Here is a 20,843-nt window from a genome sequence, read left to right as displayed (position 1 = left end):
CGCCTCACTCCGTCTCCCTCTTGGTTCCCAGGTGACTGCCTGGTTCTGGTGATGGCGGCTGAATCCTCACCCTGTGCGTGGACCCTGCCTGGGCGGGGTCAGGGTGGGTCCTGCGATGGCCTGTTGCCCTGTCACCCCATCCCGTCTTCATCCCCACCCCCATGTTCTCTCCTCTGGGCTCCAGGAGGCTGGTACCAGGGAGACAGGCCCCACCCACCCCCATTTGCACTGAGAAAAGAAATGATGGAGTTTTGTGTCCTAGAATAAAGATATAGAGTCTGGTAGAGAGACAGGTGAGAGAGAGACAGAGAGAGGCTTATATTATATATTATATGTGTGTTGAGGGAGGAGGGGTAGGAGAAGAGCAAGAAGGAAGCCAGGCCCTGGGGCAGCGGGAGGGAGGGGGGTGGGCCTTCACCCCATCCCAGCAGGGCTGCGTTGGGGTCCCCTAGATGCTGCCCACCCTCCCCTCCTGCCATGCCCACACCCACACTTGGCCTTTCAGCTCATGTCTACCTGGAGGGCCGAGTGGGGCCGTGCCTTTGCCCAGCCCCACATCCGGACCCTGCACTTTCCCTGGGGCTGGGAGTTAGAGGACTCTCCGCCTGGCCCAGTGGTTCTGGGGCTGGGGTCCCCATCTGAGGGCGCCTCACTGGTGACATTCCCATGAGGCCCTGATACACTCATGAGACCCCTGCGCCTCCCACACACCCTGTGGCAAGGGGTTAGGGGGTCCGGCTGGGGTCCCCTCCAGTGCCTGAGGTCTAGGGTCCAGCCAGCTGCCAAGTGCCCTTGTCCCAGCTCCTCCTCGGGCTGGTGAGTGCACGCCCTGCGAGCTTCTGTTTCATATTGCAGATATAATAAACAAAGGAGGACAGTTTAGTTCCTGCTGCTCAGACCTTGAGTTCTGGGGTGTGGGGTGAGGCGCCTGAGTATGGCCCGGCCTCGCCTGGGACCTGGTCACGAGAGCCGTCGCCACGGGTCCCTAGTCGCCCCAGCCCCTGTGTCTGCCATGTCTACCATTCAATCCTCATTTGCCTGGCCATGGAGGGGACCTTGCAGAAGCCACATGTCCCAACCCCTCTCCTCTGGTGGAGCAGAGAGTGATGGGAGGTGGGTCACCAAGGAAGCCAGACTGGCCTGTGGTGTGCCCAGTAGGTCCATACCTTCCAAGGGGGAAGTTGAACAGATGGAGGGCATTCACCAGACATGCACTCACCAGACCCTCGTGGGAACCCTGCCATGTCCAAGGCTGGGCCATGGGCTGGTGGTGACCTGCCACCAGGAGGGCTGTTGTCATTGGCACTTGTTATATCAGGAAGTGTCCCTGAGGAGGCCCTGGGGTGGTGCAGGGTGGTACAGGCTCCCACAGGGAGGGAGGCCCAAGTGTAGAAGGACCCCGTGGCAAGGGGGGAGGGGTTTTCTCCTGTCCCTTGCTCTGGGTGGTCCTCCACCGAGCACAGGATGGTACCCATCCCCCGGGAAAGGAGAGCGGGGACTGTAAGGGGCATGTGGTGGAGGGGCAGGAAACCAGGGGGCAGGGGCACCTTATCTGCAGGTGCCAGGCAGGGCTATCCCTGGGTAGGGCAGGGGCAGCATCTCCCTGGGCTGCTATCAGTCCCAGAGTCCACAGGACGCTCCTGGGTTAACGTGTAACCACACTGTTCTGCCACCCCCAAAGCCATTGGTGCCCACACACAGGCCACTGTGGGGGTCACAGGCTGACATGGACGCCCGGAAAGAGGGGCTGCCCCGAAATCCTCAATTCTCAGCCCAAGTGAGAGCCCCCCAAGTGTGGGAGAGGGGCTGGGCCTGGGTGCTGAGCAGGCTGGAGGAATGGGGGATCCTGGCCTCCCAAGAGGAAGGGTTCTGGGGTGACTGGGTGGAGGTGGGGAGGCCAGATAGGGCCTGACCTCCGGGGCTGGGGGCTGGGGGCTGGTGGGAGCCTCATCCCGGGGGCCGGGGGCCGGGGGCCGGGGGCCGGGGGCCGGGGGCCGAGGGCTGGGCTGGGCTGAGCTCCAGCGTCTGAGCCACTCCCTTGTCCCGAAGCAGCCACACCTGGGCAGCCTGAGCCCCTTCTTTCTCACCTGCGTTGCCTACTTCCTGCTCTGGATCCCTGAGGACCCGCCGTCCTGGGTGGGCGCTCTGGTCAAGTGCCTGCCTGTGCTATGCCTGGTGGGGCTCCTTCGGGCGCACTCTGGCTCTGGCAGGGCCTACAGCTCTCTACTGCAGGGGGCCCTGCTCTTCTCCGCGCTTGGGGACGTCTTCCTCATCTGGCCCCAGGCCTTTCTCTATGGTGAGCAGAGTCAGCCAGCGGCATTGTCCCTTTGGGACCCCCACGCCAAGGGTTCCTGGGTTAGGGTGATTCCCCAAGCAAGGTGGCGATCAGAGGTCCTGGGGCACCTTCAAAGATCCTGGGGGAGCACAGTGGCTGACACATACCCAGGCCCCTGCCCTGAGGGAGCTCCTAGCCTAGCAGGTGTGAGCGGCTGGCAGGAAGGAAGGAAGGAGAGTGTGGGGTGCTGGTGTCACAGTCTTGAGTAGAATAGTGTTGCAGAGAAGGGGTCGTCTTGGTGGGGGAGTGGAAGGACAGACGGTCTAGGCAGAGGGACCAGCAAGTGCAGAGGCCCTGAGGTAGGGGTGTGCCCGGTGTGTGCATCCAAACAGACCTGGGTGCTGAAGCCAAGTGGGAGCAGAGCAGGTGGGAGTCGGGCAGCTGGGAGCTGAGTGAGGACTGACCCTGCATGACCTAAGGGCAGGGGGAAGCTGGGCCACCCAGGAGACCTGGTGGGACCTGGTGGGGGTGGGGGCTGTCCTGTCCCTCAGGCCGTGGCCCGAGGAGATGCAGGGAAGCAGGTCTCACTAGGTGCCCCACCCCATGTCCTCCAGGCGTCCTTGCCTTCGGCATGGCCCAGCTGCTCTACTTCTGGGCCTTCGGGCTCAGACCCCTGCGGCCAGGCCTCCTGCTGCCCATCATCCTGGCCTCCCTCCCGTTCTACGGCCTCCTGCTGCTGCACCTCCCACCTGACATGGTCCTGCCGCTGACAGCCTACGCCCTGATCTTGTCTGCCATGCTGTGGCGCGGCCTGGCCCGGGGCGGGAGCGCCGGCTGGGGTGCCCTGCTCTTTGCCACCTCTGATGCCATGCTGTCCTGGGATACCTTCATCCAGCCCCTGGCCCACGGCCGCCTGCTGGTCATGGCCACCTACTACGGCGCCCAGTTCCTCATCACCCTGTCAGCCTTCCAGAGCCCCAGGCTCAAGACCAACTGACCGGGGGCCCCAACAGGCCAGCGTCCATCAGCTCCCCTCCTGCAAGGACCTAGACCTTCCAGATGGGGAACCACCCTTGGGGGCTGGAACCAGGCTCCCAGACTCCCGTCTGCAAGCCTCTGTCCACCTAGAGACGTGTGCAGATTTATGAGTCCACTGCCCCACCTTCCCTCGGTTCTGATCCCGTGTCGCTGGCCCCCTTCCCACTGGCCCTAATCAGTCCCTTTGTTACCTGAGTAAAGGGGGCAAGGAAACAAATAAATAGGCGTCTCCTTTGTTTGGGGAGGGACATGGGGCATTCTTTCTTTCTTACAATGAAATTTATCATTTTTAAGTGTACGATTTGGTGGCACTGATTACATTCCCAGTGGTGTGCACAGGCTTTTCTGTTCTCGTGGGAAGGACACTGACCGTGAGATTTGCCCTTGGGCCATGTTATCATATAGAGTGTGATGCAGTCTTGTTGGCTGTAAGCACAGGGAACTTGCCAGGGCCCAGGGTATGTGGGATGTGGCCTGCCCCCTCCCGGGGCCTTTGATGGCCGAGGGATTCATGTGCCCATCCTTGGGATGATTTTACAGATCTGAGGCCAGGAGGAGACTAGCCCCTGTGTTTCTGTGGCTGTTGTCACAAATCACCACACACTGGGTGGCTTAAGACACCAGAGGTTAGTTTTCCACAGTCCTGGGGCCAGATGTCCAAAGGCCAGGTGTTGGCAGGGCCACACTCCCTCCCAGGCTTTGGGGAGGGTCCTCCCTGCCTCTTCCAGCTGCTGGTAGCCCCAGCCATCCCCGGTGTCCCTCTGGAACTATGCATCCATTTCCACATGGTGTCCTTCTGGGCATCTCCCAAGGACATCAGGCATGAATGCCGTGGCACGGCCTGGAGAGGGGCAGGTGTCCCGGGCGGTGCACCCTGCTCTTCACAACCTCAGATGCCATGTTGGTCCTGGATGCCTTCATTCAGCCCCTGCCCCACACCCGCCTGGTGGTCGTGACCACCTGCTACGCTACCCAGGTCCCCATGGCCCTGTCCACCAAGAGTGGGAGGCTCAGGACAGACTACGTGAAGGTAATAAATTGAGCACCTTCTCTCTTCCTGGTGCCTGTCCCCCAGCTGCTGGTGGCCGCTGGCAATCCTTAGCTTCACCAGGGTCCAGTCCTACAGAGCAGCAATCACCTGCTATCAGTCAGCCCCTTAAAAACATGGGTCCGTGGAATATTACATGGCTCTAAACAGGATTGAAGTTTTGTTCCGGGCAACAAAATGCACCAACTTTGAAAACCTTACCCCGAGGGCAAGATGCCCATTCCAAAGACCCTTCTTACAGGGTTCAACTTCTATGGGATGCCCGGAATGGATGAGTCAGGAGGCAGAGTGGATTAGTGGTTGCCTAGGGCTGGGGTGTGGATGGCAGGATTGGGGGGGTGAAAGCTTAATGCAGAGACTGGATTCTGGTTGCCCCTCCTGCAGTGGGTAGTCGTTAAACATCATGATAGGACTTCGAGAAAGTCCACTTTTGTTGCTCAGGGCCAGCTGGTAAGGCAGGCAGGTTTGCTCTTGGGGGACAGGAAAAGAAATCCCCATTTCCTCCCCTCTGCCCAGTGAAATCCGTCCATCTCCAGGTCTTTAAAGGGTGTCCTGGCTGACAGCATCAGGGAAAAGGCAACTGTGGCTTTGCCAAGGACCTCCAGGCTGGTGGCAGCTTTGGGGACTGAGCTGGAGGGCCATGATGCCACCAGGATGATGCCCTCCCCCCTCCCAGTCTTGCTCTGTTTCTTCCTTCAGTCCCTGAGAGAAGGGAGCCAGGAGCCCTTCGTCCTGCAACGTGGCGAGGTGGCCGCATTGTCCCCAGGGTCCTCTGATCCTGGCTCCCCCCAGGTGGCTGGGAAGGACGCCCAGTGATGGGCGAGGTGGGCGTCTGGGCTGGTTCACCAGCACGAAGTCAAGGAGGACCTAGTCACAGGCGAGGAAGGCAGGAACGGAGTGAGCGTCGCTGACGTGGGCTCAGAGAGCGTGACGCACACAGTCAAGCCCAGGCTCAGCTCCGAGTCCGCGCAGGTGCCGACTTGGCCCCGCGGCGGCAGAGAGGAGCGGGCTTGTCTCTGCCCTGGAGAAGGACAGGTACACAGGCACACGCAATGTCCCGAGTATTATAATCAGAGATTTGCTTAGGTAAGCTCGCACAGGAGGGCGTGGTCGAGTCCCGGCTCGGCCAGAGGTGGGCGAGGCCGTGGGCCTTGGCTGATGGAGAAAGAACTTGCCAGACACAGGGAACGGCAGGTGCCAGGAGCCTGGGGTTGGACACAGCCTGGGGCACCTACAAACTAAAAACTTAAGAACTTTTGGAGAAGCTAGGAGACTGGCTGGGCCAGTGGCGAGACAGTGCCCCATCCCTGTGCTTTTCTCGCAACAGGGGAGGGTCCAGAGGCCACGACCCAGGCAGAGGGCAGAGGGCAGGGGCCGGGGCGGGGCTGGTGCTCTCCCCGGAGCCTCCACTTCCTCCTCCCCCCTCCCGCCCGGACCTGCGGCCTCCAGGCCCTTGGGCTGGGAAAGGGGAAATGCATGCATTTAAAGTCCGGCAGGTGGAAGGTCGGGGACTGGGATACCTGGGTCCCTCGGAGAGCCTGCAGACATGGCCTGGTCTGGTGGGGGCCTCAGGGCCTGGGGGAGCCTGATGCTGCTGGTGAGTGTTCCCAGCCAGCCAAGAGGGATCTCAGGGAGGGGGGGCCCTCTGCTGGGCCTGAGGGATTGGGGAACTGGGGTCCCTGAACTCAGGTTCTGAGGGAGTGAGGGCCGGCGGTTCCCGGGAGAAGCAAGAAGTCTAGGTTCCAAGGAGTGTTGGGGGTCTTACACCTGGGCTCTTAGATACAGTAGGGTCTGGGGTGAGAGTAAATTCTGCTTTATATAGATCCAGGAGTCCAGACCCCAGCCCCTCCTCCCTCAGACCCAGGAGCCCAGGCCCTCAGCCCCTCCTCCCTCAGACCCAGGAGCCCAGGCCCCAGCCCCTCCTCCCTCAGACCCAGGGGTCCAGGCCCCACCCCCTCCTCCCTCTGGCCCAGGGGTTCAGGCCTCCAGCCTCAGACACCATCAGACTCGGTGTCCGGCCTCCGGTCCCCGGCCTCAGTCTCTCCCGGGTTCCGTTGTTGGTTACTTGTATTTTAGCATTATTTTTAAACAGTAGTATGTTGCTTACTTTCCTGCCTCTAGTCTTCCCGGGCCATACTTTTCAGGAAGTGAAACCATTAACTTTATCTCCCGGCCTAATCGGTGGAGCCAACCCCAGCTCCTGGGTCCCCGGAGCCCCGCCTCTGTCCCCACCCCCACAACACAGGCCACCCACACCCAGAAAACACAGCTGGCCATTGGAGTGACCTTCCTGGGCGCCCAGCCGGGGGAGGCGGTGCCAGCTGTGCCGCGTCCCAGCTCTCCTCCAGGCGGGGCGCCGGGTGGGGCAGAGGCCGGAGGGCGGCTGTTGGCCCAGCCCCACCGCTCACCTGGGCCCGGCAGGTGGGGCTCGGACTCTGATTCTCCCCCTGGGCTCTCCCCAGGGCCTGTGCATCTGGACAGGCGCCAGGGCAGCCGGTGAGTGACCCTCGCTGAGTTCACCGCCCACACAGAGAGCTTGCACCTCAACTCTGTTTCTGGGGGGTGGGTCTCCATGGAGGGTGCAAGGACCCCTGGCAGGTGCTGGTGGGGGTGGTCTTTCTGGACTCAGGGCGAGAGTGGGGAGAGCCAGGCCAAGGGTGGCGCACCCCCGCCCACACCTGGCCTTCCTTCCCAATTCTCAGACCCTGACTTGGTCAAGAACCTGAGGGTGGAGAAGCGGACCAACAGCTCCATCAGCCTGTGCTGGGACGACCCCAAAAGCCCGAACTCTCAGAACTACACCTACTGGGTGCAGTGGACCAACCAGGGTGACAAAAATGAGACTCGAAACACGACAGACACCTGTTTCACAGCGGACGGGCTTCAACCTTCGTCCTCCTACAAATTCTTCGTGTGGGCGGAGGCAGGCGGAAGCAACGGCACCCCCGGGATGCTCCAGGCCACCACAGGTGACCGCAGCCCCTGGGACGGCTGTGGCTGCTTGGCTGCTTGGCTGGTTTTTGAAGGGAGGCGGCCTGCAGGGCTCACAGCAGAAGGGGCAGGTTCTGTAGGCGATGGCGAGCCAGTGGAAGCCACACTGCGAGGTCTAGTTTTCTATCAGGCCCATTGAAATAAGTCAAAGGAAACAGGTGAAATTCGTTATAAAGAGAGTTTATTTAGCCCCGTAGGTTCAAAATGGTATCCCTGTGACGTGGCGCCCGAATCACAGAGGACCGATGGAGCCCAGGCCAGGAGCTCAGTCGGTCAGAGCGCTGTCCGGCCACGCCGAGGTTTCAGGTTCACCCCCGGTCAGGGCGCACTCGGGGGTCAACCAGTGATGCGTCAGTAAGTGGATCAGCGAGTCCACGCCCTCCCCCCTTCTCTCCGCCTCGCCTCCTGAAGTCAGTTTAATGAGATTTTGTACAGGCTTAACTTCATCCCAATTCTTCTTCAAACTCAGTATTTCATTTTGTGTTTTTTAAGCCTCACCTGAGGATATGTTTATTGATTTCAGAGAGAGAGGAAGGGAGAGAGAGAGACATCCATGTGAGAGAGAAACGTTGGTCGGTTGCCTCCTGTGTGCGCCCCGACTGGGAATCAAACCCGCAGCCTAGGTATGTGCCCTGACCTGGAATCAAACCCGCAGCCTTTCGGTGCACGGGAGGAGTCTCCAGCCAACTAGGCCACCCGGCCAGGGCCCAGTGTCACCTGGAGGTCAGGCTGCTGCATTCGGACTCGCAGGTGTAGCCGCGGCCCCACCGTTCCGGGGCCCAGTGGGGAAGGCAGGCCTGGAGATGTGGGCCCCAGAGACCACAGCTGATTTCCCCTCCCGTCCCCTCCTCAGCCCCTAACAGCGTCAGGAACCTGAGGGTGGAGAAGCAGACCAACAGCTCCATCAGCCTGCGCTGGGAGGCCCCTGAAGGCCCGAACTCTCAGAACTACACCTACTGGGTGCAGTGGACCAACCAGGGTGACAAAAATGAGACCCGAAACACGACAAACACCAGTTACTCAGTGGAAGAACTTAAGCCGGCAACCTCCTATGAGTTTTCTGTGTGGGCGGAGAAGCATGGAGTGCACGGCTCCATGGAGCCCCTCGAGGGTGCCACAGGTCAGGAGCACCCATGCCCACTCTGCCCACTCGCTGGTTTCTCCCCTGGGGGTGGTGGGAGACGGCTGAGATCCTTTGGAAGGAGGTGCCAGCAGATGGGGGCCAACATGTCATTGGGCCTCACAGGGCCGGACCTTCTGCGAGGCTCCAGGAGAGACTGGCCGCATCCCAGGGGTTGTCCACGGGCCCTCCTACCTCAGAGTTAGGGGCTCGGAGAGCTTTCTAGACCAGAATGCTTGGGGGGAGGTGTCTCTGCTTAGCAACCAGGGCTGTGGAGGGGGCTGAACTGGGGACACGGAGGGGGCTGAACTGCGAAATGACCTGCTCCCCTGCTGAGCCCCTGTCTTCGTATGGTCCCAGCGCCCAACTCCGTGAGGAACCTGAGAGTGCAGGATCAGACCAACAGCTCCCTGAGCCTGCGCTGGGAGCCGCCCGACGGCCCCGGCCTGAGCTACGCCTACTGGGTGCAGTGGACGGACGGAGGTGGTAAAACTGAGACCCGGAGCACAGCGAACACCAGTGTCATCCTGGACGGACTAAAGCCTGGGTCCTCATACAGACTTGCCGTGTGGGTGGAGAACAAGAGCGTCAACAGCTCCTGGGTCACTCACCAGGCCGCCACAGGTGACAGCAGGGCCGTTTGTTTTTTCGTCATTGTCATTTAGTTTTTTTGTGTTTGTGTTTTTGAATCCTCACCTGAGCATTCTTTTTCCATTGCTTTTCAGAGAGAGTGGAAGGGAGGAAGGGGGGAGGGTGAGAGAGAAACGTCGATGTGAGAGAGACACATCAACTGGTTGCCTCCCGCATGTGCCTCCTCTGGGGGCAGGGAGGGAACCCACAACCCAGGTATGTGCCCTAGGCCAGGAATCGAACTCATGGCCCTTTGGTGCGTGGGCCAATGCTCTAAACACTGAGCTACACAGGCCCGGGCTGTTTGTTTTTTAATGAGAGGTGATAGGTGGAAGTGGTAAACCGTCAGGAGAACGTGGCAGATTCTCTAAGCCCAACGTTTTGGGTCACGTTGAGCAGGAGGTGAAGGAAGAGCGTCCATGGGGTTCTGAGCGGGGATCGGTCTGGGTGTCAGACTTAGAACCCAGACCGTGATACCAGAGAGTGTCTTCCTGAGCAGCCAGGCTGTGCAGGGGGCAAAGGCACACAGCATCAGCTCTGGGCAGGGGTAGGTACTGTGGAATGTGGACCCTCGGGTTCTCGGAGTCTTCTAGTTCCCAGCTGTGTCAGTCTTTTTATTTATTTATTTTTAAAATTTATTTTTATTTTATTTTATTTTAAATATATCTTTATTGATTTCAGAGAGAGGAAAGGAGAGAGAGAGAGAGAGAGAAACATCAATGATAGAGTCATTGATCGGTTGCCTCCTGCAGCGCCCCCTACTGGGGATTGAGCCCATGATCCGGGCATGTGCCCTGACCCGGAATTGAACTGTGACCTCCAGGTTCATGGGTCAACGCTCAACCACTGAGCCGCTCCGGCCGGGCTGTTTGTTTTTTAACCCTCGCCTGAGGATATTTTTTCCATTGCTTTTCAGAGAGAGTGGGAGGGGGAGAGAGAGAGAGACAGAAACATCGATGTGAGAGAGACACATCGATTGGTTGCCTCTCGAATGCTCCCCGACTGAGGCCGGGGATCGAGCCTGCAACCCAGGTATGTGCCCTTGACTGGGATAGAACCCAAGACCCTTCAGTCTGAGGGCTGACTCTCTAGCCACTGAGCCACGATGGCAGGCCAGGACCTCCGTCTTAACGAGATGCCAGTGTTAGGTGTGCACACTGCAGCTTGCCCTGTGTCCTGGGATCAGTGCTAGAGGCAGGCCTGGGAGCTGTGAGGGTTAGGAATGCCCATCGAGTGCCCCCTCTGACCTGCTCCCCCTCGGACACTGATCCTTCTTCCTGATGTCCCAGCCCCTAACCTCGTCAGAGACCTGAGCATGAAGAAACGGTCCAACAGCTCCATCACCCTGAGCTGGCAGGTGCCTGAGGGCCCCGACCTTCTGAACTATACCTACTGGGTCCAGTGGATGGGTGGCAGTGATGGAACTAAGACCCAAAACACAGCAAACACCAGTGTCACAGTGGAGGGACTGGAGCCCGGGACGCTGTACGTACTCTCTGTGTGGGCGGAAAAGAATGAAGTACCTGGCTCCAGGCAGAACAGCAGCGTTTCCACAGGTAAGAGCCACCAACGTCCACTCCATTTTGGCAAGAGGCCAAGTTGGCAAAGATGGCACCGGCTCTGGGCTCTGGCGACTGTGTCTTCAGCCTCACTGAGCCAGACCCACCCCCCCAGAGTCCACAGATGTGGCCACAGCTGGGACTGAAGCTGAGCGTGGAGCTTCAGGAGCCCAGCTGTCTCTAGGTCCCATTGCTAGGAAGTGTTCTTTTATTTTCTTTTTAAAAGCATAATTTGTTGATTTTTAGAAAGGGAGGAAGGGAGGGGAGGGAGAGAAAAATCGATGTGATGGTTAAACATCAGTCCGCTGCCTCCTGTAGGCCCCCTGCAGGGCATCAAGCCCATGACCCCTGCATGTGCCCTGACTGGGACTCAAACCAGCAACCGCTTGGTGTGTGGGAAGACACCCAACCCACTGAGCCACATGGGCCAGGACAGGAATGGTTTCTCTCTTTCTTTCTTTCTTTCTTTCTTTCTTTCTTTCTTTCTTTCTTTCTTTCTTTCTTTCTTTCTTTCTTTCTTTCTTTCTTTCTTTCTTTCTTTCTTTCTTTCTTTCTTTCTTTCTTTCTTTCTTTCTTTCTTTCTTTCTTTCTTTCTTTCTTTCTTTCTTTCTTCTTTTTTTAAAAATCTGATTTTCGAGGGAGAGAGGAAGGGGGAGGGGAAGAGACGGATTTGTTGTTCCACTTAGTTACCCGTTCATTGGTTGATCCTTGTATGTGCCCCGACTGGGGACTGAACTGGCAACCTTAGCGTATCGGGATGATGCTCCGACCGACCGAGCTACTCGGCCAGGGCTAGGAAGTGTTTCTTAACAAGCTGGGCCGCAAAAGGAGCAGGGACATGACTATGTTCTGGACTCCTGTGGACGAGGGTCATGGAAACCCAACCATCTTTTCCTTCTGCCAGTCCCCAATGCAGTGACAAGTCTCAGGATACAGCACCAGACCACCAGCTCCATCACCCTGAACTGGGCAGTGCCCCAGGGCCCAGGTCTCCCTCCCTACACCTACGGGGTCTCATGGATCATGGAGGGCAGCGCTGACACTAGGTCCGATGACACCTCGGATACCAAGATCACACTGGAGGGAATGGAAGCCGGGAGCCTGTACACATTCACCATCTGGGCGGTGAGGAACGGGGTCAACAGCGACAACGAGACCCTCACCGGGGCCACAGGTGAGCCCCGGTCGAGTTCTGGACCCGGCACTCCTGGAACGGGAGAGGAGAGCGTTGGGAGACCCCTCTGCAGCCCCATCAGACCTTGAGCTCACAGGTCTGCTTCTAGGGGGTATCTGTCCTCAGCAGCCAAGGTTTTCCAATTTGAGGGTCTGTCTCTGGGGATGAAGAGAGCCCCTGACTGTCCAGCACCACCTCTCAGGAATCAGTAAAGTCACCGCCGGCTAGACAGTCATCCACAGCTTATGCTGGTGAATTAGGGGAACCCACAGAGCCCCGCCTCCATAGGGAGGGTCCTGAGCATGAGAGAAACCACCATTACCCCAGGGACTAGGGTCCCTGTTGATGGACGGAACCTGGAACTCTTCAGTCTCTGGCCATTTGGGTTAAGAAGACTGAAGTCAACAGCTCCATTTAGAAACTTGGTGGATCTAGAAGTGAGAAGGGTGGTGGGTAGGACCCAGGGCTGCAGACCCAGGAAAGAGGGGACCTGGGTGATCCTGATCCCCACCTCTTTTCTGTGGTTTATGCTCCTTAGGAAGCAGACCCATCCAATAACTGGGGCTTCTCAGCTTTGCAGGAAAAGGGGAGGCGAGCAGGCTCGGGTGTGAGGGTCCTCGAGGATCCAGCCCCTTAAGTTGTCTGTCTCAATCCTCAGCTCCCAACGAGGTCACAGCTCTGCAGAAGAAAACTCAGACCAACAACTCAATCACCCTGCGTTGGGAGGCCCCCGCAGACCCCCGCTCTCACCTCTACATATACTGCATCCAGTGGGCCGGTGGGGGACATCCCCAAAGGGAAAAAGATCCCCAAGGACACCAGGGATCTGAGAGAGGCAGGACCAATGAGACTTGGTATGTGGCGGAGGCCCTGGAACCCGGGACCCTGTACAACTTCAGCGTGTGGGCACTGAGGACCGAGGTAGCCAGCTCCACACAGAGCCTCCGCGCGTCCACAAGTGAGATGGGCCCCCTTGTACCTGGTTGGGGGACCGGGCTTCGTTTCAACTGGGGGGGCAATGAGAAGTGAGTGGACTACAAATCCCATCAGGCCATGGGGCCATATCTGTATATGCTGCAGAGGGTCAGAGGGCTCATGGGAGTTGTAGTTTGTGGGGACCTGTTGTGAGTCCATTTGGGGAAGACAGAAAAGGAGGGGTGAAGAGGTATTTTGGTTTGGGGAAGGAAGGATGGGCTCCTCCCAGAATTGGCATCACTGGTGTGAAGTGGGGGAGGGATGGAAAACCACCTTCCACGGCACCTACTGACTCTTCTTGTCATCCCCCCCCCCAGACCCGGACCCTGTCACCATCACCTCCTGCATCAGCACCTCTGGTGGCTATGGGGTCATCCTCACCTGGTCCTGCCCCCCAGGAGGCTATGAGGCCTTTGAGTTTCAGGTGGGCGGGCAAGAGGGCTCCCAGGATGGCGCCTCCTGCGGGAAGGACGTGCCTGTGTCAGGCCTCCAGCCTGCGCGGTCTTACTCAGCCACCGTCAGGACCATCTGGGACGGACTGAAGGCCCCACCTACCTCTGTGACCTGCCACACCGAGAGTGCAGGTGCGCAGAGCCCCGGGAGACAGAGAAAGTCTCCCTAGACCCCTCGGGCCCTGTCGTGAGGGAGCCTTACCTACCCATGGGGTCCTTTTTGTTTGCTTGTTAGTGTTTGTTTTTTGCTTTTCTTAAAACAATTTTACTGAGCTGTAAGTCACATAACATACAACGCACCCATTTAACGTGTACAGTGGCTTTGTGTGTATCCACAGTACTGTGCAACCACTAGCAGGATCAGTTTTAGAATATTTTTATCACCCCATAAAGAAAACCCCCTTCTTTTTTTTTCTTTTTTTAAATATATCTTTATTGATTTCAGAGAGAGGAAAGGAGAGGGAGAGAGAGAAACATCAATGATGAGAGTCATTGATCAGCTGCTTCCTGCACGCCCCCGACTGGGGATCGAGCCCGCAACCCGGGCCTGTGCCCCGACCAGGAATCAAACCCTGATCCGGATCCTAGGTCGACGCTCAACCGCTGAGCCCCGCCCGGCCGGGCGAAAACCCCCTTCTTAAGCCATCCCCGCCTAACTTCCCCAGGTCCCCAGCAACCAGGTCTAGGGAATCTCTAATTTATTTTCTTTCTCTATAGATTTTCCTGTTTTGTACATTTCCTGAAAATATAATCACATCACATAGCATGTGGTCCTCTGTGACTGGCCTCTCACTGAGCCACACCGGCCGGGCGGGGCTGGGTTATTCTTCGCTGTGGGGGGGCCTGTCCTGTGCATTGGGGATACCGAGCGGCCTCCCATTCAGTGCGAGTGGCACCCCCCCAGTGGCGATGAGCCAGAATGTCTCCAGGCAGTCCCTGAGGTCGCTGGCGGGGCAAGGTCGCCCTTGCTGAGAACTGTTAGCCTAGGTCAAGGAGGGGAGTGTCCTCTAGCAGCCAGGTCACCCGAGAAAATGATGCATTTGGACCAGGCTCCTCGGGAACTGAGAGGCTGAGAGGAAAGGTTGGGTGGGGATGTGAGGCTTTATCCAGATTTTTCTCCTGCCCCCTCTGGCCCAGTATCTACCCTGTAGGCCCTCTGGTCACAGTCTGGGCGTAAAGATGGAGACAGGAGAGATGGGGCGTCGGGAGCTAGGGCCAGGGCTCTAAGGGCTCCGCACCCTCCTTCCCCCAGGGGTCATCGCGGGGGCCATTGTTGGCGTCCTTCTATTCATCGTCCTGGGGGGCCTGCTGGCTTTCTTCCTGAAGAAGAGGTGAGACTCAGCACAGGACTGACCGACTGCCCGGAGGCGGGGCCGGGGAAGGGTCAGGACCTCTGGCTCCTGCCTCTCTCCCTGAGCCTTTCATCCCAACATCCTTCCCCCAGGTATAAGAAGAGCCAGAAGAACTCAGTAGTCAGGTGAGCAGACCGCTGGGGAGCACCCAAAAGAATCGCTGTCAGGTCAAATCAAGGGGTGTTTGCTGGCCGCTGAGTGGGCCAGAGGGCAGGATCAGGGAACCCACCCACATTCATGCCCTGATGCCCTCTGCCGCAGGGGTCACGGCCCTTTCATCGCTTCCTGCCCCCTAAGCAGCCTGGGCCGGTGATGTTGGAATCAGTTCCAGTTTCTTTTTTAAATTTTTATTTATTTTTTTAATGTTTTTATTGATTTGAGAGAGAGGAAGGGAGAGGGAGAGAGAGAAACATCAATGATGAGAGAGCCATTGAGCGGCTGCCTTCTGCACGCCCCCGACTGGGGATCGAGCCTGAAACCCCGGCACGTGCCCGACCGGGAATCGACCCGCGGTCTCCTGGATCCTGGACGGATGCTCCACCGCTGAGCCCCGCCCGGCCGTGCAGAATCAGTTCCAGATTCAACTCTGTTGGGAAAGTTCCACTCACTCATCCAGCAGAATATGACCTATTATGTGTCAGGCACTGTGCTGGGTGCTGAGGAAACTGAGTCAAACAGAGATCCCTGTCCCCGCGGAGCCGCCATCCTAGTGCAGGAAGACGCTGGTGAACAGGACACTGAAGGTGATACCTACTGGGAGACAAATAAAGCAAGAGACGAGGCCAGGAAGGGTGAAGAAATATTTTAGACACGGTGTTAAAATGAGAGGCAGTCGGCCCTGGCCAGCGTGGCTCAGTGGTTAGAGCACCGAAGGGGCTGGGGTTCCACCCCGGTCAGGAGCATGTACCGCAGTTGCGGGTTCACTCCCCGCCCCGGCCGGGGTGGTTCAGGAGGCCACCGGGCGCTGTGCCTCTCTCACATCGAAGTCTCTCTCCCTTCCTCCCTCCCTCCCTCTCTCTCCGAAAAGTAATGAAAACAATTTCCTCCTGTGAGGATTAAAAAAAAATAGTTTCAAGCTTCCAGCTGTAAGATGCGGGAGTTACGGGCATGTGGACAAGGACACCCCTCTTGCCCCGAGAACACCGGAGTGAAGGAGGTTAAGATCTCTGTCCCCCCCAGCTTCCCAGGGGACATCCTGGCGGCCGACTTTGCCGAGCACGTCAGGAAAAAGGAGAAGGACAGCAACTGCGGCTTCGCCGAGGACTATCAGGTGGGTGAGGCGGGCAGAGCAGGCCTCCGCCGAGCCGGGCCGCCAGGCTTCCCGCACCCTGGGGATTACACAGAATCAGCGACGAGTACCCCGTCCGCTCACACGGGCGTCCTCGGGTGTGGCCCTGTCGGCGAGTCAGGGGACTCGCGGGGAGGGGCCCTGTGTCCGTCCCAGACGGACACCTTGGTTCCCCGGACACCCCCTCTCTCTGGCCTGCCCCGCTAGTCCCCACCTTCCCCGCAGTCACCCCAGATGCCCCCGGGGGTGGCGGCACACGCACGCTCCATTTCTGCGGGGGCTGCAGACCTCCAGGGCGCAAGGGGCAAATGGGGGGCAAAGGGAGCGGCGGGGGTGTCCTTCGGGGAAAATGGAGGAATCCTTACATCCCTGCACCCCTCCTCCGCCTGCACCCCAGAACCTGGCCCTGGAGGGCCATGGCCAGTCTCAGGCGGTGGCCTCGGCTCCCGAGAACAGCGCCAAAAACCGCTACAGGAACGTGCTGCCCTGTGAGTCTCCCTGCGGCTGACCTCGCCTGTCCCCGGTCCAGGGCCTGTCCCTTCCCCCGGGAGCCGCGGGCTCCCGCCCCAGTCAGTCCTTCCAGCTGAGGCCCCAGCCCCTCTCCCAGCTCCCCGTGTCGGTCTGCACCTCAGCGTGACTTCTGTCGCCCTCTCTCCGCTCTGCCATGCTGGCCTCTCCCCTAGACGACTGGTCCCGTGTGCCCCTGAAGCCCCTTGGAGGGGAGCCGGGCTCTGACTACATCAACGCCAGCTTCATGCCTGTAGGTCGGGACTGGGAGCTGGGAGGTGCTGAGGCTGCCTGAGAAGCTGGGGGGGGCTCACCATCTGCCCGTTTCCCTCGACCAGGGTCTCTGGAGCCCCCAGGAGTTCATTGCGACCCAGGGCCCCCTGCCCCAGACGGTGGGCGACTTCTGGCGCCTGGTGTGGGAGCAGCAGAGCCGCACCCTGGTCATGCTGACCAACTGCGTGGAGCTGGGCCGGGTGAGAGGATGCCTGCGGTGGGGCAGGGCTCTGGGGTACCGACCCCCAACCTCCATTCCGAGACCTGCCCCGGATGCTGGTTCCAGTGTCCACCCTGACCCCCACCTCACTGATTCTCCCAAGGACCCCAACCTCCCCCACTGCCCCCAGTGTCCACCTGTGGGTGGAGGCTGATCCCCGTGACCGTGGCCTTGAGGAGCCCGGTCTAGGATGGATCTAACCCTGGCTGCCTGAGGGTCCCAGGCCCTGAATACAAGAGCCACCATGTGGAGGGGCCTCCGGGCAGGTTCTTTGGGCCTCCTGTTCTCTGACCCTGTAGACCTCCCTCCCCCAGGTGAAGTGTGAGCATTACTGGCCTCTAGACACCCAGCCCTGCACCCACGGGCACCTACAGGTGACCCTGGAGAGTGAGAAGGTGATGGAGAACTGGACAGTCCGAGACCTGAAGCTGCGACATGTGAGTCCCCCCACCCTGCCAGCTCTGTGCGCATGGCCGTCAATTCCTTCATTCCCACCCCACCCCGGGGCCTTCTGGGCAGTCCCCTCCCCACAGCTCCCCGGGAACCCTATCCTTATATCAGCCTCCCAAGGGACCACAGATTCCCCCACCAGCCCTCCCCAGCCCCCGCCCAGGTTCTGAGCTCTCCCTCTCCCGACCCACCCTCGGTCTAGACGCAAGAGCAGAAGACCCTGTCCGTGCGACAATTTCATTACGTGGCCTGGCCGGACCACGGCGTCCCCCACTCCCCGGACCCCTTGCTGGCCTTCTGGAAGATGCTCCGGCGGTGGCTGGACCAGACCCCAGAGGGAGGGCCCCCCATTGTGCACTGCAGGTGAGGACCCCCGCGACCCCGTCCTAGACTCAGAAAACCGGGTTATCTGGGTGCCAGGGAACTTGTAGGGGAGACAGAGGGAGGCGGGCAGGGGGGCAGCTGGAGCACGAGGGTGCCCGTGAGAAGATGGGAAGGATGGATGAAGGTCAGGGAGGGGGGCACGAGAGGGGAGCAGCAGCGAAGGGGGGGTGTTAGGGGGGCCACCAAAGGGATCGAGTCCCAACCTGGGCATTTGCCCTGATTGGGAATCGAAGCGGAGACCTCTTTGTTCATGGGTCCATGCTCAACCACCAAGCCACGCCGGCTGGCCAGTCATAACTCTGTTTTGTTATTTTATTTTATTATTTTTTAAAATATATCTTTATTGATTTCAGAGAGAGGAAAGGAGAGGGAGAGAGAGAGAAACATCAATGATGAGAGAGTCATTGATCGAGCCCACAACCCGGGCCTGTGCCCTGACTGGGAATCGAACCCCGATCGCCTGGATCCCAGGTTGATGCTCAACTGCTGAGCCACGCCCGGCCGGGCTAAATTCTATTTTTTAATTACAGTTCACATTCACTATTATTTTGTTTTAGTTTCAGGGGTACAGCATAGCGGTTAGACAGTCATATACTTTACACAGTGATTCCCCCCAATATTTCAAGTCCCCACCTGGCCCCATCGGTAGTTATTACAATATTATTGACTATATTCCCTGTGCTGTGCTTTACATCCCCATGGAAAAAAAAAAATTAATTATCATCTTGGGAGTGCATCTCCCCATGTGTGAACCTCGGTTCTGTCACTTACTAGCCAAGTGGCTTTACCTGGCCCGGCCTCCGTTTCCCCATCTGTAACATTGGCCTGCGAGTCGTTCCTACTTCTCAGGTGTGGGAACTTGGAACGGGGCCTGGCAGGTAGAAAGGACTCCACACAGAGTCCTCTGGCATTACTTTCTCCTTCACTAAGTGCCCCCCACTTACACTGTGTCCCCCCGGAACCGTGTCTCGCTGAATAATAGCCTAAATCACTGGGTGCTCCAAAAACAGATCCCTGCTCTCTGTCTCAAAACCCTTTCCTGTGGCCTGACCCCTCCCTGGCCCTGCCTAGCGCTGGTGTGGGCCGCACGGGCACCCTCATCGCCCTGGACGTCCTGCTCCGGCAGCTGGAGTGTGAGGGCGTCGTGGGGCCCTTCAGCTTTGTGAAGAAGATGCGGGAAAGTCGGCCCCTGATGGTGCAGACTGAGGTGACTGGGGCCCTTAGGGGATGGGCGGCACGGGGAGGGGGGTCCCCGAGGGGAGCAGGCCAAGGCTCGGGAGGCATCCCTCACACCTGGTGCCCCTCTCCAGGCCCAGTACATCTTCCTGCACCAGTGCATCCTCCGGTTTCTCCAGCAGTTGTCCCCCGTGCCAGCCAAGAAGGGGGTCATATATGAGAACCTGCTCTTCGAGAATGAGGCTGCCATCCAGAATGAGGCTGCCATCCGGGCCCACTAGGGAAAGCTAAGCTTTAGGGGGCCGAGACCCCAGCCCAGCCAGACTCAAGTTCTGGATGCAGACTTCAACCCAGATTCCTGGACCCCTGGGAGAGTACAGGGCTGGGGCCCCAGACTCCTGGGCCTTGTAGGAGGAGAGGCTGGCAGCGCTGGGGGAGAGAGGTGAGGTGGGAGCCGGGATCCTGCTTCCTTGAAGGAGGGGAGGGATGGGGGCTAGGATGTCCTAGTTCAGGAGAAGGGGCTGGGGGCCCGGGCTGCAGGGTGTCACAGAGACAAGCTGGATTCTGAGGAAGGAAGGAATGAGGGTCTGGGATTCTGGCTACCCCAGGCGCAAGTTGGGCAGGATCCTGCCCATGTTTTACTCCATAAACCATAAATCTCCTAGGATCTCAGGTTTCCCATCCCCCCTGCCTGTACATATTTTTTCCCTTCTATCCCATATTTATTAAATCACCATTCTCTGCAGAAATACTTGCCCCAGTGGATTTCTGGGTTTGGAAATAATCTTGGGGTGTGTGTGGGTTCCTGGGGATGAGATATTTAGGTACTGAGGCAAAAGTCCTATGGAGGCCCTGGCCAGGGTGGCTCAGCGGAAGAGTGTCGGCCCATGCACTGAAGGGTCGAAGGTTTGATTCCAGTCAAGGGCACGTAGCTGGCTTGCAGGTTGGCTCCCCCCACCCTGGTCAAAGAACGTGTGGGATGCAACCAATCAATGTGTCTCTCTCACATCGATGTTTCTCTCCCTCCCTCTCTCCCCTCCCTCCCTTCCACTCTCTCTAAAGTCAATGGAAAAAATATCAAGTGAGGATTAATCCAAAAATAAATACATAAAAGTCCTAGGGAGCTAACCAGAGGGACCCACAAATTTGCACCTGAAAAACGTTGGATGGTAGAGAAGGCTGGAGGTACAGTTCCACGTCCACGGCAGTGTGGGCGCAGTTCCCTGGAGTTTGTGGCCTGGGCCTGGAGACAGGGGGATTTAGAGGGTGGGGTGATCCCTGGGGGAGACTTTCACGCGGAGTCTGGCGCCTGGGTATCTGAATACCGTGGGGAGGGTCTCCTGGAGTCTAGGACTGGGCATCCTGGCGCCGGGTTCTTTAGGCAACACGGGAGGTAGGGAGAGGGCGGCTAGATGCCCGGTGGCTGGACTGGAAGGCAGAAATCCTGGAGGACCGGGATGCACACCGCTGCTGGCTCCCGGCTGGGGGCGGGACGGGGCTTCCACGCACCCGGGACTGAACGCGCGCGCGCGGCCCATCGCCGCCCGCCCCCGGCCCGCCCCCCGCGCTCAGATCAGCACCGCGGACAGCGCCGCGGGCCTGCGTCAGCCGGGCGGCGCCGCGGAGTCTCCTGGGGAGGGTCTGGTCCAGCTGCCGAGCAGGTGAGCAGCCGCGGGGAGCCCCTCCCTAAGCCTCACCCTCACCCCACCCCTAGAGGGACGGGGCGCTGGGCGCAGGGGGTACCCTGGGGGACCGTCAGAGGGAGCGGGAGGGCTGGAGCCTGAGCAGGAGACAGGTGTGGAGACAAAGAGCCGCGGAGAGGAAGGAGCGGGCGGGAGCGGGCACCGAGACAGAGCAGGCAATCGGCAAAGGGCAGGGGCGGCGCGGCCCCGACGGGTCCGGGCAGAAGCAGGGGGTCCGCAGGGAGGGGC

General features: G+C 59.1%; 2 protein-coding genes across 4 annotated transcripts; both read left to right on the top strand.

Moving 5' to 3' along the window:
* The first annotated feature begins 35 nt into the window (after positions 1 to 35).
* Positions 36 to 3,611, top strand: TMEM86B (transmembrane protein 86B). Of its 3 annotated transcripts, XM_016218357.2 has the most exons (4): positions 36 to 1,113; positions 1,682 to 1,777; positions 2,050 to 2,296; positions 2,890 to 3,611. In XM_016218357.2, exons 2-4 carry the CDS (start codon positions 1,727 to 1,729, stop codon positions 3,270 to 3,272), a joined length of 681 nt encoding a protein of 226 aa, XP_016073843.2. In that variant the 5' UTR covers positions 36 to 1,113; positions 1,682 to 1,726; the 3' UTR covers positions 3,273 to 3,611. The 3 variants fall into 3 exon arrangements, with proteins under 3 accessions (XP_016073843.2, XP_016073845.2, XP_016073846.2); XM_016218359.2 differs by lacking the exon at positions 36 to 1,113 and having other exon boundaries at positions 1,556 to 1,777; XM_016218360.2 differs by lacking the exon at positions 36 to 1,113 and having other exon boundaries at positions 1,557 to 1,777; positions 2,053 to 2,296.
* A 2,296-nt stretch (positions 3,612 to 5,907) lies between these two features.
* Positions 5,908 to 19,193, top strand: PTPRH (protein tyrosine phosphatase receptor type H). Its single transcript, XM_016218333.2, has 19 exons — positions 5,908 to 5,958; positions 6,824 to 6,857; positions 7,064 to 7,330; positions 8,206 to 8,472; positions 8,833 to 9,096; positions 10,392 to 10,658; positions 11,566 to 11,835; positions 12,494 to 12,793; positions 13,128 to 13,394; positions 14,515 to 14,593; positions 14,707 to 14,731; positions 15,684 to 15,884; positions 16,300 to 16,390; positions 16,586 to 16,662; positions 16,748 to 16,882; positions 17,217 to 17,339; positions 17,555 to 17,715; positions 18,808 to 18,943; positions 19,047 to 19,193. Exons 1-19 carry the CDS (start codon positions 5,908 to 5,910, stop codon positions 19,191 to 19,193), a joined length of 3,162 nt encoding a protein of 1,053 aa, XP_016073819.2.
* The last annotated feature ends 1,650 nt before the right edge of the window (positions 19,194 to 20,843 follow it).

Source organism: Miniopterus natalensis, chromosome 18 (genome assembly GCF_054644295.1).
Source record: "Miniopterus natalensis isolate mMinNat1 chromosome 18, mMinNat1.hap1, whole genome shotgun sequence".
Classification (NCBI taxonomy): Eukaryota; Metazoa; Chordata; class Mammalia; order Chiroptera; family Miniopteridae; genus Miniopterus; species Miniopterus natalensis.
Note: the sequence above shows the minus strand (reverse complement) of the source record. Positions and strands in the feature narration are given on the sequence as shown.

What these genes read in the sequence shown, in the direction of transcription:
- TMEM86B (XM_016218357.2), top strand. Translation starts at nt 1,727, where the DNA reads ATGGACGCCCGGAAAGAGGGGCTGCCCCGAAATCCTCAATTCTCAGCC. An exon ending in ATCCTCAATTCTCAGCCCAA is followed by an intron (nt 1,778 to 2,049) that starts GTGAGAGCCCCC and finishes CTTGTCCCGAAG; the next exon opens with CAGCCACACCTGGGCAGCCT. An exon ending in GCCCCAGGCCTTTCTCTATG is followed by an intron (nt 2,297 to 2,889) that starts GTGAGCAGAGTC and finishes CATGTCCTCCAG; the next exon opens with GCGTCCTTGCCTTCGGCATG.
- PTPRH (XM_016218333.2), top strand. Translation starts at nt 5,908, where the DNA reads ATGGCCTGGTCTGGTGGGGGCCTCAGGGCCTGGGGGAGCCTGATGCTG. An exon ending in GCTTCGCCGAGGACTATCAG is followed by an intron (nt 15,885 to 16,299) that starts GTGGGTGAGGCG and finishes CCTGCACCCCAG; the next exon opens with AACCTGGCCCTGGAGGGCCA. An exon ending in CTACAGGAACGTGCTGCCCT is followed by an intron (nt 16,391 to 16,585) that starts GTGAGTCTCCCT and finishes CCTCTCCCCTAG; the next exon opens with ACGACTGGTCCCGTGTGCCC.